Source organism: Zeugodacus cucurbitae, chromosome 3, assembly GCF_028554725.1.
Source record: "Zeugodacus cucurbitae isolate PBARC_wt_2022May chromosome 3, idZeuCucr1.2, whole genome shotgun sequence".
NCBI lineage: Eukaryota > Metazoa > Arthropoda > Insecta > Diptera > Tephritidae > Zeugodacus > Zeugodacus cucurbitae.
The window spans coordinates 77,225,256-77,245,281 of NC_071668.1; the positions used below are offsets into that span (position 1 = coordinate 77,225,256).

General features: G+C 34.6%; 4 protein-coding genes across 4 annotated transcripts in view; 3 read left to right on the forward strand and 1 right to left on the reverse strand.

Moving 5' to 3' along the window:
- The window catches only part of LOC105211430 (thrombospondin type-1 domain-containing protein 4), a 75,104-nt gene that overhangs the window by 27,845 nt on the left and 27,233 nt on the right, over positions 1–20,026 (forward strand). Inside the window, exons 4-6 of the mRNA XM_054226666.1 lie at positions 2,795–3,591; positions 19,475–19,553; positions 19,716–19,818. Of these exons, the coding sequence (XP_054082641.1) occupies positions 2,795–3,591; positions 19,475–19,553; positions 19,716–19,818 (979 nt within the window). The remainder of the gene's footprint in view (positions 1–2,794; positions 3,592–19,474; positions 19,554–19,715; positions 19,819–20,026) is intronic.
- LOC105211434 (uncharacterized) lies at positions 8,068–9,157 on the forward strand. The gene is made up of 2 exons (XM_011182841.3): positions 8,068–8,227; positions 8,318–9,157. Exons 1-2 carry the CDS (start codon positions 8,177–8,179, stop codon positions 9,005–9,007), a joined length of 741 nt encoding a protein of 246 aa, XP_011181143.2. The 5' UTR covers positions 8,068–8,176; the 3' UTR covers positions 9,008–9,157.
- On the forward strand, positions 11,036–12,245 carry LOC105211433 (uncharacterized). Its single transcript, XM_011182840.3, has 2 exons — positions 11,036–11,368; positions 11,435–12,245. The coding sequence occupies exons 1-2, from the start codon at positions 11,315–11,317 to the stop codon at positions 12,164–12,166; spliced, it is 786 nt and encodes a 261-aa protein (XP_011181142.2). The 5' UTR covers positions 11,036–11,314; the 3' UTR covers positions 12,167–12,245.
- Positions 13,360–15,639, reverse strand: LOC105211432 (uncharacterized). Its single transcript, XM_011182839.3, has 2 exons — positions 15,429–15,639; positions 13,360–14,043 (listed from the first exon to the last, which is right to left on the reverse strand). Exons 1-2 carry the CDS (start codon positions 15,477–15,479, stop codon positions 13,714–13,716), a joined length of 381 nt encoding a protein of 126 aa, XP_011181141.1. The 5' UTR covers positions 15,480–15,639; the 3' UTR covers positions 13,360–13,713.

The window sequence follows — 20,026 nt, forward strand, 5'->3', positions numbered from 1 at the left end:
CGATGGTTCAACTTTTTTAACTCATTTTTATCAAGCTGTGAAGCGGATGAGCTAGCTAGACTAGGTACCACTTTACAAAAAAATTTTAATTTAAATAAGGAAATAAGGAATAGATATGCCTCTGGCTACTTGTAGATATTTATACGACAAATATATCATAGTCATAGCCGAGTCTCGATGGAAACAGTCCTTGACTTGCTCAACAAACAGAAAAACGTGGCCTGAAATTTGAAATTTAAAAGAAAAAACGTAAGAACTCTAGTAGGAGTGTTAATAGAAAAGAAAGACAACGATTTGTCACGATTTTCTTGACGATCTCTCCGAAGTTGCTTATATAAAACTTGTTGGATTGTATAACTTCATTAAAACCACAGGATGGTTTAGAGAGGCTATGGTAGTGTGATGGAATTCTAGTACCGGTGAAGTCACAATGGGCCCCATAAAGGCCTAAGTTCGGCGTACGACATCCACTTTACCCACCTACTGATCTAACTCATCGGAATAATAAGTTTTTTGTAGACCTGTAGAGGAAACGTATCCGCCATATCGTCAATTGACTCAAAGAAGTCGCAAGGGTTCGTCGGTTCAGAGAATGAGGTGGATGGGACAGTAGGCTTTTTGGACAAATTTGATACGGCTAGAGATGTTGGCACAGTAATTGAACAAAGTAGAGAAAGGGTCTCAACTTTTGTTTTCATTGTGTTTCAAAATCACTACTCAATTTCTCTTTCAAAATCTTGATTTAATCTATCGACCGATATTGATCCAAGACATGTCCGCTTTCATAAGCGGTGTAGACCAAACAGCAATTCCGATTTTGGCGGAATTAGTAGTCGTGTATGAGAAAGTATATGATAACGTAGTTCTTTAACTATAATGGTGTCAACGGGTGGAAATCTAAATACTTAACGGACTGATCTGATATTAAAAACGATATTTTTGAAAAATTTCGAGTTTGTTTTCAAATAAAAATTTTAATTTTGCTAGTTCACGTTATTTAACTATTCCTAATTACATCATGTATTAGCTTAGGAATTTAGATTCTTCTAATCGAGACTATGTACTCAAAACAAAGCCCACCAGAGTTTGGTCAGGTTTCTTAGTAGTTCGAAACACTTACAAGTCTTTAAATGTCTAGTTCATTTTATATTCCCAAAAGATGCTTCAGTTAAAAATATTGAGTTTCCTAAAAAACTGAGAAATACACCTTCGTTTAATGCTTTCCTAACTAGTTTAAAGCTGCCAGGTAGTTTGACGGTGTTCGTGTGTCAGCATCAGCACACGATCGCTTTACTGTTACTTTTCGTCATAGCGAAACACAAAAGGTGTCGTATATAAGAAACGCTGCAGAATAAGTAGATATAGAATTATTGATCGTACACTTAACTGTTCACAGTTTTTTGTTACATATTTTTAGGCAGTTTCATTGAGCTGAATATTGTTAGCTTGCTTCATATGGAAAAAACTAATACTGTTTATAGTATTTTATGGGCGTATTTGATTTTAATTAATGACTCTGTCAAACGTCTTAATTATACAAAGTTACGCAATTATTATTCGTTTGCTTCTTTTTTTGTTTGTTTGTAGATGTAATTTTACGATCCCATAAACACTTGGCAGTTGCAGTTGTACCTATTACAGCTGACCTTCTCCCACAAAATTACTGAACCTCAAAGAATTCTTGCCACACAAACACAAAAATCGATACGTACATGTGTGTGTGTGTGTGTGCAAATGCATTGGCCCAAAAAGTTTTTGAACTGTGAAAAAACCGGTATAGCCGAATTTAGTCGAACTTTTCCCATGGGTGTGACTGTCGTTGAACAGCATGATATTTCACTCAAAAACGAGCTGAAGCACACACGAACAGCAACAACAATGCCGCAGAACATTACGATCAATATCAACGCTGAAACGCGCCTTGCTCATCTTTCATTGCACGCCCGAGCACATGTAACGAAATCAACTGAAACAACAACAACAACAGAATACAACAAAAAATAAACCAAATAAACAAAAATGGAAAATGCAAATCAATTTGCGGCTAAAATTAAATGTGAGATAAATCGAGCGACAAGTCATTTACAAGTCAATTGACCTTCACAAATATTTACAACAACAACAAGAGCAACAAACATTACAAGAAGCATTACACTGCATATGTTCGTGATGTTCGCATTCGGAGCCCTCTGTATGCGTGACATTTCGTCACAACGTTCAATGATCCATCAAATTTGTTCCAAATTTTGATAATCACTGTCAACGCCAGTCGCTCTAATGGACGCCAAACCCCTAAAATGTTGATATCCAATCTGTTGGCTCTCCGCATTCTTTTGTTGTTTTCATTTGTATTGTAATTCTATGTACCCGTCGTTGTTGTTTTTTTTTTTTTTGCTCGCCAGTGAATGTACTTCCGTTTATCATTAAGATGCTTTGAAGCTCAGTGAATCCAGACATAAATATGTACATACCATGTTGAGCTATGAATGCTGAATGAGGAGCGATGATTGATTCCAGCGATATGTTGGCTGTTGGCATTGAATAAGTTGAAATAATAACTTAGGGGTTCTGGTAGATTTCAATTTCGAGAATTTTTGAAAAATTAAGAAGAAAAGAATTAAGGCGATTTCTGAAACAAATTTATTCAATTTACAAATTTAAAGGAAAGATTTTGATGAAGGGTTCATACAATTCTTCAACTTCAGGTATTTTGAAAATGGTTTTTCACGAAAAATAAGGCTAATACAGACTTTCTGCTTTCATATACTTACAAGAAATTTTATTTCTTCCTCAGAAACACAAAGAATGGCTAAATCAACGAAAGCAACAGAAGAGCGATCGTTTGGCGTTGATCGTGAATCAACCGAAATCTAACTACGAAGTGGCTAATCTGTGGCGCTATCCCAAACAAGGTGTAGAGCCTGTGCTCGAAACGAGTGCAAATGAGGTGTATCCAGAGAGTGAAGCGGTTGCAAAGGCCATACAACAACAACCGCCTACCACAACAACACCGACAACTTCAACGCTACGCATAACAACAACAACAAATGGAGTGGAGACAACACCAGTTGGCACTACAATCGACAACACCGAGCTTCAAACAGTATTAGCCGCCACGCCCACCACAGCGGCAGCCACAACCGCAACCGCAACACCTACAATGCAGCAGCAATCAACAACAGAGTCTATTCAATTTTTAAATGACTACAAAACAGCAACAGCAACCAATGAAGCAGCGGTTAATACGACCACCTCGCGAGTGTTGGTGAGTGGTGTACCTGAAGCGCCTATTATTAGCGATAATGCGGTGACTGATGTACCTAAAATTGTATTGAGTGCAAAATCCACTACTACAGTAAGGACAACAATAACAACGACGACAAGTACTGAGTCACCACCGCGCACAGTGGTTGGCAATGTGTCTGATTTGGCGACAAGCGAAAGCTCAGCGGTGACAACAAGCACGAGGCGTCCAAACACCGGTCCACGTCAACGTGCCTATCCGCGCTGGGGCAACTGGGGCAAATGGAGTGACTGCTCACGTAGCTGCGGTGGCGGCGTACGCTTTCAGCAGCGCAAATGTATCAATCGGTGAGTGACAAGCTTTTAATAGGTATCTTAATTTAGTTTTTCGATCTAATTGAGAATGATCATTGATTTTATTTTGAAAAATGGTGGAGCTTTAGTTAGCACAATTGAGAATTGTATTGTGTGATATGTGATATTTAAAATAACTTAATATATAATAAACAAAAGTATATCTCGAGTGATGCGTCCGTAACTTCATCAGTCCTCTTTGCGAAGACTTTTCAAGATATTGATTTCTTTATAAGCCATATCTAAAGATAAGAAATCATTTCACCTTTCTTGTACTGTATGCAAATGTAGTGTGGGGGAAACCCAGCAATCATAGAAAGTGTTTAACTGTCGCTACAACAACAACAACAAGTATAGTAGAGACCAAAATATGCTTCTATAGATTTTGGAGATGTACTAGTAAGAAAAATCGAAGCCGATTTTAAAAATCGAATTTTAATTATGAATAGCTTGATGTACATATGTACACGTGTCTACATAAATATAGCTGAAGTATATATGCAAATAGATTTATTTATGACATTGCCTCTACACAACCGCAATATGTGCTAATAAACATGCGCTTATATGTACAAATATATTATATTTATTTTTCCAGTGAAAACCTTCAATGGGTCATTTTTGTTTATTTATTTCATTTAATCGCTTTTTAAACGCGGCTTTTGTGGTCGAAGTGTTTTTGCTTGAGCCATAAACGAAATATATAGGTGATCTCCCGCCCGGTTTTGTTAATTGGCACAGTTTAATATATGTATATACATATGTATATAATATATATGTATGTATGTATGTATGTACAAATCTATCAGTTCTATAAATTTTTTATGCAAATACAAAGCATTAATATTCACCGTCATTAATGGTTTTGTTGTCTCGTCATCATTAGTGTTGATGACGCGTATATTCTTTTGTTGTTCTACCACCTCCACCACCATCAAGAGAATCAGCATCAACAGCAACAGCAGAACCTAAAAATCTCTCATCATTATAAAGGAAATAATAATAAAAAAGAACACAAATAAAAATGAAAATAAAAACAAGTAAGGAAAGGCTAAGTTCGGGTGCAACCGAACATTTTATACTCTCGCAATTTATTGAAGAAACTTACAAACATACAAAATTTACCCAAAAATTCGGCATAAAGTTTAATAGAATAACGAAAATCGTAATATATACTATATGAGGGCTGAGGTAATTCTTTCATTTTCACCAGCAGGGTACACTATATCCAAGACTATACACTCACTTAATTTTGCTAAGATATCTGACATATTAACCAATACATATATGCGGAATAAAGCCCACCGTATTTTTGAAAAACCTATAATTAGGTATATGAGAGATAGGAGATGTTATGACGCAATTTTAATAATTTTTTTAACAGAACACTATTAGAAAACAATTTCCTCTGAATTACATAAAATTATCTGAGAGATTTATCCATATTTTCGGTTAAAATTTACCCTTAGGCGCTGAGTTCAACATGTTCGATATCTGGGGCCTAGAAAAGTTATAGTCCGTTTTCGAAAATTTTTTCACAAGTGATGCCACAGATCATATACAGTATTTGTGTAAAGTTTTATTTCGCTATCATCATTGGTTCCTAATGTATATATTAAAGTGTAATGTATTTGTATAAAGTGAAGGATTCAGATGGAATTCAAAATTGAGTTATAAGGAAAGTAGTCGTGGTTGTGAACCGATTTCGCTCATTTTTTAGCCGGGGTGTCAAGAAAATAGTATATACCGAATTTCGTTGAAATCTGTCGAGTAGTTCCTGAGATATGGTTTTTGACCCATAAGTGAGCGATGTGTATTTCTGTGAAATTTAGTGTTTCTGTCGTTTTTCGTTAGTGAGTTAACCCATATAACCGATTTGTGGGCGGGGCCACACCCACTTCGCCAAAAAAACTACACCCAAATATGCCCCTTCCTAGTGCGATCCCTTATTCCAAATTTTTCTTTTATAGCTTTATTTATGGCTTAGTTATGACACTTTATGTGTTTTTGGTTTTCGCCATTTTGTGGGCGTGGCAATGGTCCGATTTCGCCCATTTTCAAAGCAACCCTCTCACTGCCCCAAAGAACATGTGTTCAAAGTTTCATTAAGAAATCTTAATTTTTACTCAAGCTACAGCTTGCACAGACGGACAGACATCCGGATTTCAAATCTACTCGTCACCCTGATCACTTTGGTATATATGACTCTATATCTAACTCGTCTAGTTTTAGGTGTTACAAACAACCGTTATGTGAACAAAACTATAATACTCTCTTTAGCAACTTTGTTGCGAGGGTATAATAAAAACAAATCGGTAAACAGATGACTGACCGCAAAAGCTGCGTCCAAAACAGTTCGCAAAGCGCGTGTCTACTACTCTTGTTGTTGTTGCTACCAGTTTCATAGTGGATGGCGTCTAATTGTCGCTTATATCCAGATACGCTTTCAAATATATCACGCTCGTAAATCGCCCAAAGCCGAACAATCTGAGTCTTTGTAGCGAAATCGTTTATTGGCTTTCTTGAATGTGATTGCTGAAACATATGTTTTTACACGATTTCTATGAAAAAGACTAGGAAAAACTTCAAAACTAAGAGATACATATACGAGCATTGTGTGCGCGCCGAAGTGGAAAAAATTGAATTATAAATGCTAATCGATTGGTCAACATTCATACGAAATTATGTGTTAATTTATCTTCAAAGAGCGTTAGAGCCGGCGAAATGTTGTACCTGACTCCAGCACTCATATGTCTGTCTGTCTGTCTGTATGTATAGAAACATATAAAAAGAGAACCGTAAAAGTACACTTGAAAGTTCAGGTGCTTCCAGTTAGGCTGCTCAATCGCTTCGATCGCTTTTTGTTGCAAACAATATTTATTCATAGATATTTAGTCAAAATAATCAATTCAATTCTCAATTACTTCTCAGCTGACTCAGTTTATTTGCACTTAAATTGAATTAATTAGCTATTATTCTACAATAAATTGCATCATTATATAATTAGGCCGTTACTATGCTCCGTTTGCAGTTGATATAATTGTTGTATACTAAGTCTCATTTGAAAAACTAAACGCACTTCCTTAATTAAACTAAAATAATTAAATTGATTAATTAATTATGGGATGAAGATTAACATTGATTAATCGGACTCATTTGAAAAAGTGTTTAAATAAGAGATGATAATTGAGAAACTTCCTTTATTGAACTAAAAAATGTAACTGATTAATTATGAGATTGATTAATCGGACAACCAGTCGAAATAATCGACAAGTAAAAACATTAATCGCAATAGATTTACTCTAAATATTTTAGATGGACTCAGAATCTAAATTTATTTCAGGGTGTATTTAATGTTTTATTGTACAATCTCACAGTTCTAGGTACTTCTACTCAATCATTTGAAGAGTAAACATTTATTTTTATGTATATTGAGGAGGGGACAACAATTTAGGAACATAGTCCGAGAAAAATGTGTTCCCAGTTTCCTTTTCAGGGACTCATGACAGCTTTATGACAACCAAGTCACTAAGTCATAGAAACTAGTGATCTATTAAGTTTTGTTTAGCTCACTGAGGAGGTTTGTGACACACCCCACGCAAAAATCGGAACTACTCTCTTGAAAGTTTTGAAATTAGATTACGTGATGCTTTGAAATACATAATTAAATCAGATGAATTCGGAATTTCGCAGATTTTCATACCAATCTATCATTTCCTCAACTTTGTTGTATGCCCCGAGTTCTGTGGGGACTCTTATTAGAAACAACTTCACCAAAATTAATACTATTTCATACAGTTCTAGTAATATTGTGAACTCAGTTAGGTTCGTTAAACAATGTCTCTTAAAATCTCTGATGAGTTAGAATGGGTTCCGAAAACAAATTGAAAGTTCTTGATAAGTGGTGTTTAGACCTTACTTCAAAAAGCCTGTTCCCAACAAAACAGAGCTTGAAAAATATAACCCTCTGGTCAGTGGTTCAACTTTTAATTATTTACTTAATAAGCCTTCGTAATATTTGTTGCTTTCCCCAAAGATCTAGCAGTTTTTAAAACACAATTTATCACCGAAATTTATTAAAAATATCGATTTTATACCGTGTAGCGTTAGCTTTTTCCGGGGGTTTTTACGATTCAGTAGAAGCTGACACTTTATAGCAAAAATAAATGTAAATGTGTTTACATAGTATCGAATATGATGATCATCACAACAATGACATTCACAAAACTTCAGAAGTTATAGACCCATAAATATGCAAATGAACGGCAAAAGATAGAAATAAACAAACGGTGCAAAATAAAATGGAGAACAAACAAACCGCAAAAATAAAATAAGAGCGCTGTACAGCCAAGCCGATCTCGAAAATACAGAGTTTGGCAGAATAAACAGTTTGTTTTCTTATTTCTACGATTTCTCAGTAGCGAGACCACATAGATGCGAGTACGAAAATAAAGTTTATAGCCGCTGGCACTATACCGTTATAGGTATAAATAGAGGCGGCGGCTGCGCAAACGATTGTGAGTCTCAATTGAGCTGGTCAAGCGTGTGGACGTACTTAATAATAATAAAATAAAATAAAATGTCGAAATTTTTCCTTGCTGCACTTCTCTGCGTCGCTGCGTGCGCACAGGTGAGTAAAGCGTTGCTTCGGAATTTTATAAAGCAGAGTGAAACAGTAAATTAACAACGGACATTTCGCATTTCTCTTACTTTCGCATAGTTGTCTTTTGCTGCCAGCATTGCCGAAGCGATCGATGCTGATCTGCGCGTAAACCTCGAGGGCTACAACAAGATCCTCGCCGCAGTCGATGAAACACACAAAGCCAATTTGGAGAAATTGATCGCCCAGACCGAGGCTGCGCTCAAGGAGGCCGACCACAAGCAGAAGACCAGCATTTTGGATGGTCTTGCTGGCGCTTTCCCCGAAGAATTCAATCAGTATTTGCACAAGAAATTGCAGGAATTGAATGTTGATGGTGAAATTCAACAATCCGTCGATTTCTACAAGGGTTTGTTGGAAAAGTCCGAGTCCGGTGAATTCAAGGCTGACATTGAGAAGTCCATCGAAAGATTGAACGCCATTGCACAAGAGGCTGATGCCGCTAAAAAGGTAGAAAGCTATTTGCAATTCACCCAAGACCACCGTGCCGGTTTCCAGGAATACTTGAAGAAGCAAACCTTGCCACAAATCGAGACCTCCTTGAACGGTGCCATCAAATTCTTTGACGGTTTGCTCGCTCAAGCCGATATCAAGCACAAGGAAGAAATCACCGCTTTGAAGGTAAAGGCTGAGGGAGGTTTGACCGCCGCCAGCTTGGAAGATAAGCAAAAGATCTACTTCGAAGTTACCAACCCCGAAAACAAGGACGTGTTCAACTACTTGAGAGAGAAATACATCGAAAAGCAATAGAACGTTACTTGACTCAAGTGTTGTGTATCAAATATTTGTATGGAATCGTAAATTTAATTTATTTCAAAGTTGAAGAATGTGTGTCGTTAAAAGGACCCGTCTATTGGCGTACGTGTGAAAATAAAAATTGGAAAAGCATATTGCTAAAATGAAAAAAAATCATTGTTTTGCTTTTCGCTTTTAATGAAGCCTTATGAGCGTGTTAGTGTTACGAATTAATGGCTGATTGAGAGACGCTCAGACATGTCTTTATGCTTATTAGACAAGCTGAAGCTACTGCTCATTAGACAATTTTAATACCATAATATTTATTGAGTTTTTATTGTAGAATGGAATTGTCTTGTTTATTTTTTTATTTCCTTATATTTGTATTGGGTGATTCTCAAGATGCTACTGTCTATTTAAGTATACTCTTAACCTTAATTTGTCTTTGAAAACAAACGTTTGACATTTAATTATGCAAAACAATGTGGAATTCCATGAAATTGGTTTAATTTTGTTGATTTATTTTGAATTAATTATTAATTAGCTGTTTATTAGCTCTAGCAGATTTGCTAAATTTCTCCTCATGTATTATTTGTTGAAATTATTTATTTAAATTAGCTGGAGTATAATTTCTAATCATTTATGAAATTAATTTAAGCACAAAAACCGGTTAAAGATACTGGCGCCAATTTACAGAATAATTATGGCTCGGTATCTGTCACCAAAAAGTTTATTTTGGCATTTCAGTCAATTAGTAAATTGTCTACATTAGCGTGTGTGAATAAAAAATTAATGACTGACTCATTAAGGGGTCCTCTGAAACTCTTTTGGAAAGTTATCGAATATTGTATCTCAGAGTATAATATATATTTTTTGAACAAAAATGATTTCAGTATGTTCTACAAATGTGTTCTATATCTTACGTTGTATCCACATCAGTGATCATCCATATCGTCTATGTTAGATCTCTTAGCTTTCGTAGTACGTGAAATTGTCAATTTTCTCCCGTTGAATTTTTCTTCAATTTTTCAAGTAAGAAAAATATAGGTTATCTTTCATGCTAGACTAGTTACACTTGTACACAAATCAAATAAATATTCAAAGTCATATTTTAAGTAAGCAAACCACTGACTGAGTTCCTGATTGTTTAACTGATGAACGAAATTGCATTAGGATATAGTTGTTTGAGTAACTATAATTTTTTGATTAAGCAATCGGTTGTGTTGTAACACGAATCTTAAAAGCGTTTTGATTTTTAAGAGCGTGCCTTGCAGGTTGCGTGCTTTTGATTGCGTAGTCTCCTATAAAATGAGTAATTAGATATAATTCGAAAAGAGGCGGTATTTACACGTCTCATAAGCGAAAAGCGGAAGGTCCCATGCACTGTGAGGAAATAAAATTAATAAAATTGTGTATGAAATAATTTAATGTTGCATTTAGTTTATATAGCGAAGCAGTGCATTTGTCCTCATTTTGAGTTATAGTAAATCTCCTTAATCTCTTTCAAGTAATTAATTCCATTAAACTAATTTGTATGTGCGTTTGCCCCTACTTGGAACTCATGGAGCAGACAAAACTGAGTCACTTCAATTACTTAGTAGATTGCAGAGACGTTTACCTCAATTTAATTAATTCATAGTCTTCTATGTATATTCACATAGAGGGTGGTTCAGAATGATAATTTTTAAAGACTATATGAAATTTGAAATAGTTTTGGACAACTATTGAGGTAATAGTTGTTGGTCGGTTACAAACCCGAGTTCATGCTTACAAGGTAGATGTCACAGTCCAAGATATAGCGTGATTTTGGTTATAGACTTTTCGGTGAGCCGAAGAAAATGGTTCTCATAAAGCTTGAATTACAATTAATTAGAGTTTTTCTAAACATAAATTGGGTTGCCAACACTAAAAATACATCTATTTATCTTTCGGCTCAGCCTTTATATAGATTAAATCGGATTACCGCAGCGTACTCAAAATATGCATTTAGTGCGCTGCTCTTACAATTGTCATTGAAAATTCCGTACTAGATAAATGTAGAGCTCCGTCTGTGATTAAGACGCACCAAGTTTGATGCAAATTGCATTTGCATGCTGGAAGTCAGTAATAACTTAGCTATCGACCTAGACCTATGCGCTTGTTGAGCAGTTTTTGAGGTGATTTTCTTATATGAAATACTTCCACGGTTTTGAAATAAGTTTTTACGGTGTAACTGGCAATAAAATTGGCTTGCATGCACGCCAAACACACTTTAAGACGCTTGAGTGCATCAAGTCTAGCAGTAAGCAATAAGCTTCGCAATTAGAAAGTTAAGTAAACACAATGCTTTGGCAAAAGCTGCTGCTGATCAATCTTCAAATAATCCTCGCACTGCAGGTATGAAGAAACTGAAAACTTCTGTGAAACTAGATTGAGTAAAAAGTGTGTCTTTCTACCGCACAGTTAATCGCCGCCAACTCAGCCGAAGTGGATGTGGACGAACTGAAGTCGCAAATTAGCAGTCATCTCAGCTACACAGCGCGTCGGCTGGTGCGCCTACAGCAGGACGTCGACGAAAAGTATGCCGTCGAGTTGGAGCAACTGCTGGCGCTTTACTTAAAGGCCGCCAACGCCGAGGATCCGCTGATCGAAGAGAAGCAGCTGCTGGAGTACGAAGGTGAGCAACGGCAGTCATTTATGGCCTATCTAAATCTGCAGTACGACGAGCAATTCCTCAACGAGGACATACGCGTACAGGAGTGGAGCATGCGCACACTGATGACGGAGGTCAGTGGTGCATTAGCCGAGGAAATTGAAAAGGTATTGCCAGCTTATGAGAGTGCGCTGAAGATTGTTGACTTCGATCAGAAATATGCTGCCTTCACGGGTATACAGGAGACATTTTCGCCGGAGTTGTGGCAACTGATCGATGCTGAACCAGAGGGCAAGGCGGTGCTTAATGTACAGCTGAAGTTCTTCAAGGAGTTTTTGCTCTACCTGCAGAAGCAGGACGACTCGCGGCCCTTCGCTCCAATGTTAAGAGATTCATTGAATGTAGTGGAGGCCGCATTAACAAGTGCGGATCTCAAGGAAAAGTTGGAGGTGCTAGACAGTTTTGACGATTTGACGACGAAATTCAGACGGTATTTGGATTATAAGATATTGGAGTTTCAGTTCGATCGATTTGGGCAGTGAGTTCTACTGATTTTGTGTTCAATGTGTTAAATAATTATCGAATAATTTGTATTGAATAAAGTGCGGGCATGAATTTGGATTGATATTCCCATAGGAGTTGTCTTGTTTCAGTGGCATACTCAGATTTCATATTCTATAAAACTGGGTCAGTTCACCCAGAGTGTTTGAAAATCAATCGTCAAGTGAATTTACACATAAGTTCACATTGTTAGTGAAAAAAAATTAAATAAAAATTTCCTTCAAGATGTGGACCAAGAGCACAACAAAGTAATAGTATATATACAACTTTAGAATCAGTACGGAACTGAATATCCGCTTACATTTATGTATGTAAAAGCCACGTACATATGTACATATATTTATATCAATGTAGGGATTATAAAATTTTCCAATTAAATACAAATATTGGCGTATCAGTTGAATATTTCAACCCAGTGACGCAGCTTTATATTTATTTACTTTACTAGTTAATATATGAAAGTGCTTAAGTCGACATAAACGAAAACTGAAATAGTAGAAATTAATTAATTATATTTTTTATTATTTTTACTTGTTGAACGTGAATTACTGAGAAAGGTCGAAATTTGATTTGTTTTTCTCTTTAAATGACTTCCATTCCTCAGTAGACAACAAAGACCAACTTGTTTTGCCAGCTAACTAAAGTTCAATAGATTATGAAGGACTGAATGCGAATATATGAAGTTTTTGTAATATATGTATTTACTCTCATATTAATGAGATCTGGAAATGACTCATATATAAATATAAATATATCTAAATAAAGCGTACGAGAGAAAAAATGCTTCATATAATAGTAGATAACCGTAGGGATAACATAGACGATATTTATTAAACTCTGCGAAAAAAATATTGAATAGGTTGAGCTATTTAAGTGAAGTATTATTAGCTATGGTGACGTCACAATAGCTATATTTCATTTTTCGCACATTTAAAGACTTTGTTTGAGGGTATTATTACCTATGGTGACGTCATAATAGCTATATTCCGTATACAACATACATAGTACTAAAAGTCTTTGTTTAAGGTTGAGTTTGAATAGTATTAAAAAGGTCGATAAAGAGAAGTTAAGCACTCAGCTTCCATTAAAGCTTCTTCACAACTCTTATTTTCCATCTAAACTCTATCGTCTGCTTAGCTTAATATATCTCATTTGTTCTTAATAAAATTCCAAGTAAATTTTTTCCGCTTTTTATTCCGATATATCAGCTTGTGTGGTTCATAAGTAGTAATTGAATTTACTTATATTTATTAATCCTACCATTTGTTGTTAAAACATATTTGCAACACCCATAATAATACTATTTAAGTAAAAGATAATTATAATAAATTAGTGAACAATAAATATGAAAAGAATGTGAAAAGAAGTGCGCCGTAAGTTTTTGGAAGAGTATTTTCGATTTCCTGTCAGAGCATGTCTAGAGGTAACTGAAGAAAACACTATCGGAGTATACGTACATACTACATTAAAACCAACTAAATTCATACAATAAACTTTACAAAATCATTCAAATTTTCGTCTATTCTCTCTATATATTTCGGAAACCCTTCATAGTCAAATAATCCTCCAGATCTCTGGTGCGCTCCACCAGCCAAACGGAGTAGAAAAATTGTCGTTGCATCTCATTGTAGTCGTGCTCCACCAGCGCCGAGCTCACTAAGTTGTAGAGTTCCTGCAGTTCGGCTGCGAATTGCTCATTCTCCTCCTGCAACAGATTGGCGAAGAAGTTGCGATATTTGCCGAGGTTGCGTTGAAAGTGCAGCATCGATGAGCATTTCTCGCTGGGTTCGAGTGTCTCGTTATCGCTGTTTTTGCAGTCCGGATCGCGTGGTATGAGGAAGGCGGTCGAGCGTGCGAACTGACAAGACAAAATATGGGTGGTACAAATGCGATTAATTCAATTGCGTAAATGTGGTTGCTTATGTCTAAATGTATTGCATTCATATGTGCAGTTAGTCAAAACAATAATTGTAAACATATTTTTCGTGTTTTTTTTTTTAAATTTAATGTGGAATTAAAACAAGAAGAATATTTTTTATATATAATACATACACCAAAGTTCAATAAATAATATTTGTATATTATTTAATTTGAAATTTCAAAAACTAATTAAATTGATTTCATAAATTTTTTTTCTTATTTATAAGTATTTTTTAATTATTTATAATAATTTTATGTTCGAATAGAATATTGTGCGAACTTAAAAAATGATTTTACAAAGATTATTTAACTTAATTTACGATCAAATTAGTTTTGTAGTGAAAATATAGGGTGTTGTTTTAGACATATAGTGTTCAATGAAGCAATATTTTTTTCAGAGTTGGTATTTTTGACAGCTGTTATTCGATTTATTCAACCAAACTGAGTTCGCCATTTCATTACACTATACGTCAAAATCGAGGTTTTTCTGAGTATTGAACCAAACTAATTTGTTCCGGGAGATTGAGTCATTAGTAAAAAAGTGTATTCTCCGGTATTCTCGAAGTTAGCCTGCAAAATCGAAATATTTCGATTCGAAGTTCGAAAAATGACATAAAAAAAAGTATTTTTAATTACAAGATACAGGATTAAAAATTCCAAAATATAAATAAAAATACAGTGGAACTTCCATAACTCGAACTTTTGAATGGGCAATATAAGTAAAATTTCATACAAATTTCCTTCCATAAATCGAACTTTTCGACCAGGGCATAATACAAAATTTGAATTTTTGAAAAATGTGTGTTTTAATGAAAATTTCTATAACTCGAAGTCTCTCTAACTTAAGGTTTTTTTTTGTGGATTATGTTGATTCGGGAAGTTCCACTGTAGATCAAATCTAAATTTTCTTCTTAAATCAAAGTTAAATAAAACTTTTGCTCAAGTGGTCGAACGTTGGGCCTCTCGTGTGGATTTTAGTTAGGTCACTTGTCCGAAATTATTTTTAAAACATAATGACAAACCCCTAACTTTATAACAAAACTAAATTCTTGACTATAACATTTAATTATTAGCATTTTATTCCGTCTTGAAAACCACATGTCAAAAAAAAACACCCTTTATTTTAATTTTGAAAATCGAAAGCTCGTATCAATCAAATGATTGTGTAGTATAGCAATAATCTTCAGAAAAAATGAACTTTTCCACAACTTTGAGTAGCACTTTGTTCTCGCGATAAAGCTATTGTTTTTCTATACAAAATACTTATATTAAGTCATAAGTCAATATTTATAAATATTCATGTGTCACGTGCTGCTGCTTTACCTGTTGTAATAGCAAAACACTCAACAAAAACGTTTGTAATTTATTAGCCATCGTTTTTTAGACTTTCCACTATATTATATAACCGTACTAGATTAAGTGCTGCGCCGAAAAGCTCGACTTTTATATTTTCTGTAGAAAAATCCACTCGCGTTCGCTGTTGTTTCGAAACTGAATTGCGTTTTATAATGAAATATAAAATTTGCAGTACCTAAAATCGATTTCTACAAATATATCAGTAAACATATGCCATATATATATAATATAGAGCGTATGGTAGGCATGAGTTATCGCTTAACTTACAATACTATTGATGTGCTGAACTATGTACTTGGAAGACACAAATACACAGCAATAAAAATAAAATAATTACATACATCCATACGCGTATTATATATAATTACAAGTGTATATAAATTAAAAAAATACGCCTTTTAATTTAAAATCAACCACTTGCATGCATTTACGGACATACAGACATACATGCAGAGGCGTATATGTTTATGTGAATATTAAAATGTGATGAGATCAGTGTGTAGTGAGAAATGTAGAACTTGCGGCGCCCCATAATGATCGTGCATAAATCTATATATATATATATATATACATATATCAACACATATTTACAATTGGTCCTTATCAGCTGAAAATGGTACGCAGCTAGTTGGGTATTTTTTAGTCATTAAATTTTTTATTTTTTTTTTATATTTTTGTTGTGGTTACAACACTACGCATTCAACATGCGTTTATAGGAACTACAAATTTTTTATATATAAATTTTATTTTATTTTTATGTGGCAGAGGCTTATAAATAGATTTATGAAGAGAGGTGCGACTATAATTTTCTCATGGCGATTTAAAAATAGGTTGAGTTAGGTCAGAGGTGGTTGTCCCAAGCGTATACAATTAAGGACAAGTATATATTTGGAAGCACTAGATCTTTTATAAAATAAATATCGAATAGTAGTATGGATATTTTTACCGGAAGTCGGAGTTATTCAAAGCAAAGGTTAGAGTAAGTTGAAAAAGGTACGAGTAGAAGTCGATTGTAGAAGAACATGAAATACGATTAAACAAATTTGCGTCAGTTTGCCTATTATTTTTAATTTAATAATTTAATAAATTAATTTTTGTGAAATTTTTTTTGAGATTTCTTTCAAAATAATATATTTTTAGAAATTTTAATATGTGCTTGCATATGTGTAACAAATTTTCTATTCATCTTCGCGAAAAGTTTCGATCGCTTTGCATTTACATTCCCACCAATTATGCCTAATAAATATGAAATTGCTAGAAATTTGTGTCAACAGTGACCAGCTGTGGCCAATGACAGAATACAAGCAAAAGTTGGCGGACGGCTGCTGACTGTCGGCGCTTAGCTTCAATTTCAATTACACTTGACATTCTCATTGGAGAACACAAGATAAAATATGCAAAAAAAGAAAACAGAAAAAAATAAAAATAATAAAAAATAGTAAAAAAATAATAATAAAAAATACAAAAAAAGGAATAAAAAAAAAATAAAATAATGAAAATAACAATAAAAAAAAACAAGTAAGGAAGGACTTAGTTCGGGTGTAACCGAACATTTTATACTCTCGCAATTTATTTATTTAACTTTTTTAATATTATATAATACACAATTTGACCCATACATTCGTCCGATATATGGTTTAAAGTTCATTGAAAGTTGAAAACCCTAATATTAGTTTAGAAGCACCGAGGTTCTCATGTTCGATATATGGGGCCTTGAAAACCTATGGTCCGATTTCGGCGATTTTTGGAATGGGGCTGCCACACTATAAACATTGTATTTGTGCAAAGTTCTGCACGATATCTTCACTAGTACTTACTTTATACGAGTATATTGTAAAGTAAACGATTCAGATCATCTTAAAATTCTGGCGTGGTTGTGAAGCGATTTGGCCTATTTTCACAACATATTATTGGGATGTAAGGAAACTAAGTTTCATTGAAATCGGTCGAGTAGTTCCTGAGATATGGTTTTTGACCCATAAATGGGCGACGCCATGCCCATTTTTCATTTTATAAAAAAATCTGAGTGCAGCTTCCATCTGCCATTTCTTATGTGAAATTTAGTGTTTCTGGCGTTTTTCGTTAGTGAGTTAACCCACTTTTAGTAGTTTTCAACATAACCTTTGTATGGGAGGTGGGCGTGGTAATTATTCGATTTCTGTCATTTTTGGACTGTATAAGGTAGTACCTAAAAGAAACAAATCTAGAAAGTTTCCTTGATATACCTTTAGTAGTTTGCGAGATATGTACAAAAAACTTAGTAGGGGGCGGAGCCACGCCCACTTCACCAAAATAATTACATCCAAATATGCCCCTTTATAGTGCGATCCTTCATACCAAATTTTATTTTCATAGCTTTATTTATGGCTTAGTTATGGCACTTTATGTGTTTTCGGTTTTCGCCATTTTGTGGGCGTGGCGATACGATTTTACTCATTTTCGAAAGCAACCTTCCTATGGTGCCAAGATATAAGTGTGCCAAGTTTCATCAAGATATCTTAATTTTTACTCAAGTTACAGCTTGCACAGACGGACGGACGGACGGACAGACAGACATACGGATTTGAACTCCACTCTTCACCCTGATCACTTTGGTATATATAACCCTATATCTAACTCGTTTAGTTTTGGGCGTTACAAACAACCGTTACGTGAACAAAACTATAATACTCTCTTTAGCAACATTTGTTGCAAGAGTATAAAAAGAACAACAAAAAATTAAAAAAAAAATAAGCGAAAGATGTGAGTAAATGCAGTATATATAAATATATCTGCGAATATTTGTAATTAATTGTAGCAGAGGAAACTAAACTCAACTCTATAGTTTGTATAGAAAAAAACATATAACAAATGTATGTATGTATTTGCATAAACAATTGCATACATACTAATTAAACTGTTATTTGCTTTGATAAATAATTACTCATTGGCGTTTGTGCCTGGTTTCAAAAGAATAAAAAAATCAACAGGGCGTATACGCAACTTAAATGTACCCACACTATTGCATATACCCAGCAGCATGAGTATGTATATTTGTACACTATATACATACATATATGATACAAGAACTATATTTGCTTTAGTCTACTCCGCCGTCAGCTTAGCAGTCACTTCCACTTCCACATCTGCTCATTAAATGCGTGTCTATTTGCGAATTCCACGCTAAAATTCTACCCATCAGCGCTGGCGCCTTCGCATTGTTCTTGTGAATTCCACAATTTCATTGCCCAACTCTATCGTCTACCATTGCTCGAGTGTTAGTAGTGGCAGTGCAAATTTGCTGCTAAGTTTTGTCATTAAACTTTTGTGCGTCTATTTGTTGTTTATTAAACATTTATATCTAAGTGCATGCATATACTTGAAAATAAAAATGCGTGTGTGTGTGTGTGTTCATTCATTGGCTGCCATCTCAAGTGTGTTTCCAAGCGCCCAACGCAGCTACATATAGTCTGACTGAAGTTCTGAGTACTGTAATGCGTGAGTATTGTGCTAGGCATGCGTGGTGTCTGTGTGTGCGTGTGTTGGTGCGTGCGTCAATGGGTCAATTGAAAGTAAAGAAATAAATATAAAGCTATAAAATAATAAATAAATGCCTACAACTGTCACTGTGCGAGACAATGAGCTGTGAATTTGAGTCACATTAAATAAAGTCGGCGCACTTGTGTGTGTTTGTGTTTGTGTGGTGTCTTCGTTGAAGTTCATTCAGAGTTCAGTTTAATTAAAATTGCGAATTTTATGCATACGCAGATTTTCAAGGTTCCACTGTTGATTAACACATATGCGCACTGAGTATATACCATATATATATAAATTAATTAACTAAATATATATATCTATATATATATTGATATATTTATTTACAGTTAAACATAAAATTACAAAATTACTCCATATTTATTTATGCACTTATTACTTTACTACTCACTTACATTATCTTTATGCCGTCTTTTTGTAAGTAGTTTTCGACCCATTTAATATTCTTCTCCTCTTTTACTCTTTTGTTCTTCACATAGCAACTCCTCGACTGGCAAACGTTATATCAGCAATGCGTGCATTGGCGTCTACAGGCGTTATCACATCTGCAACGAGCAGGTATTTGGAGCGGTCATGTACCGCCTGCACTATCATACTCTTTAACATACATACATATTTCTATATTACATATGCACTTGCATATGTGTGTGTGTGTGTATTGTAATCAGTTTGTGGCTTATAATTATTATTCGAGTAAATTTCCTTTTGATCTCTTCATAGCCTTGCCCTGCTGCGCTCGCGGACTTTCACGCTGTGCAATGTGCCGCTTTCAATGAGGTCGATTTTCAGGGACAAAAATACACGTGGGAGCCATATATCAAAGGTTCGTAATTAAGAGAAAATCGTTTTATTTGATTGATAAATATTTTTAATTCATAAGTTTAGTCTTTAGCTTTAGCTGATTAAAAATATATTTTAACTATTCATATTAACAAATTTATGAAAAAATTATGAAATATTTATTAGTTACCCAAAATATTAAGACTTATTGAGTATTGGACCAAACTAATTTTTTCCGCGAGAAAAATTTT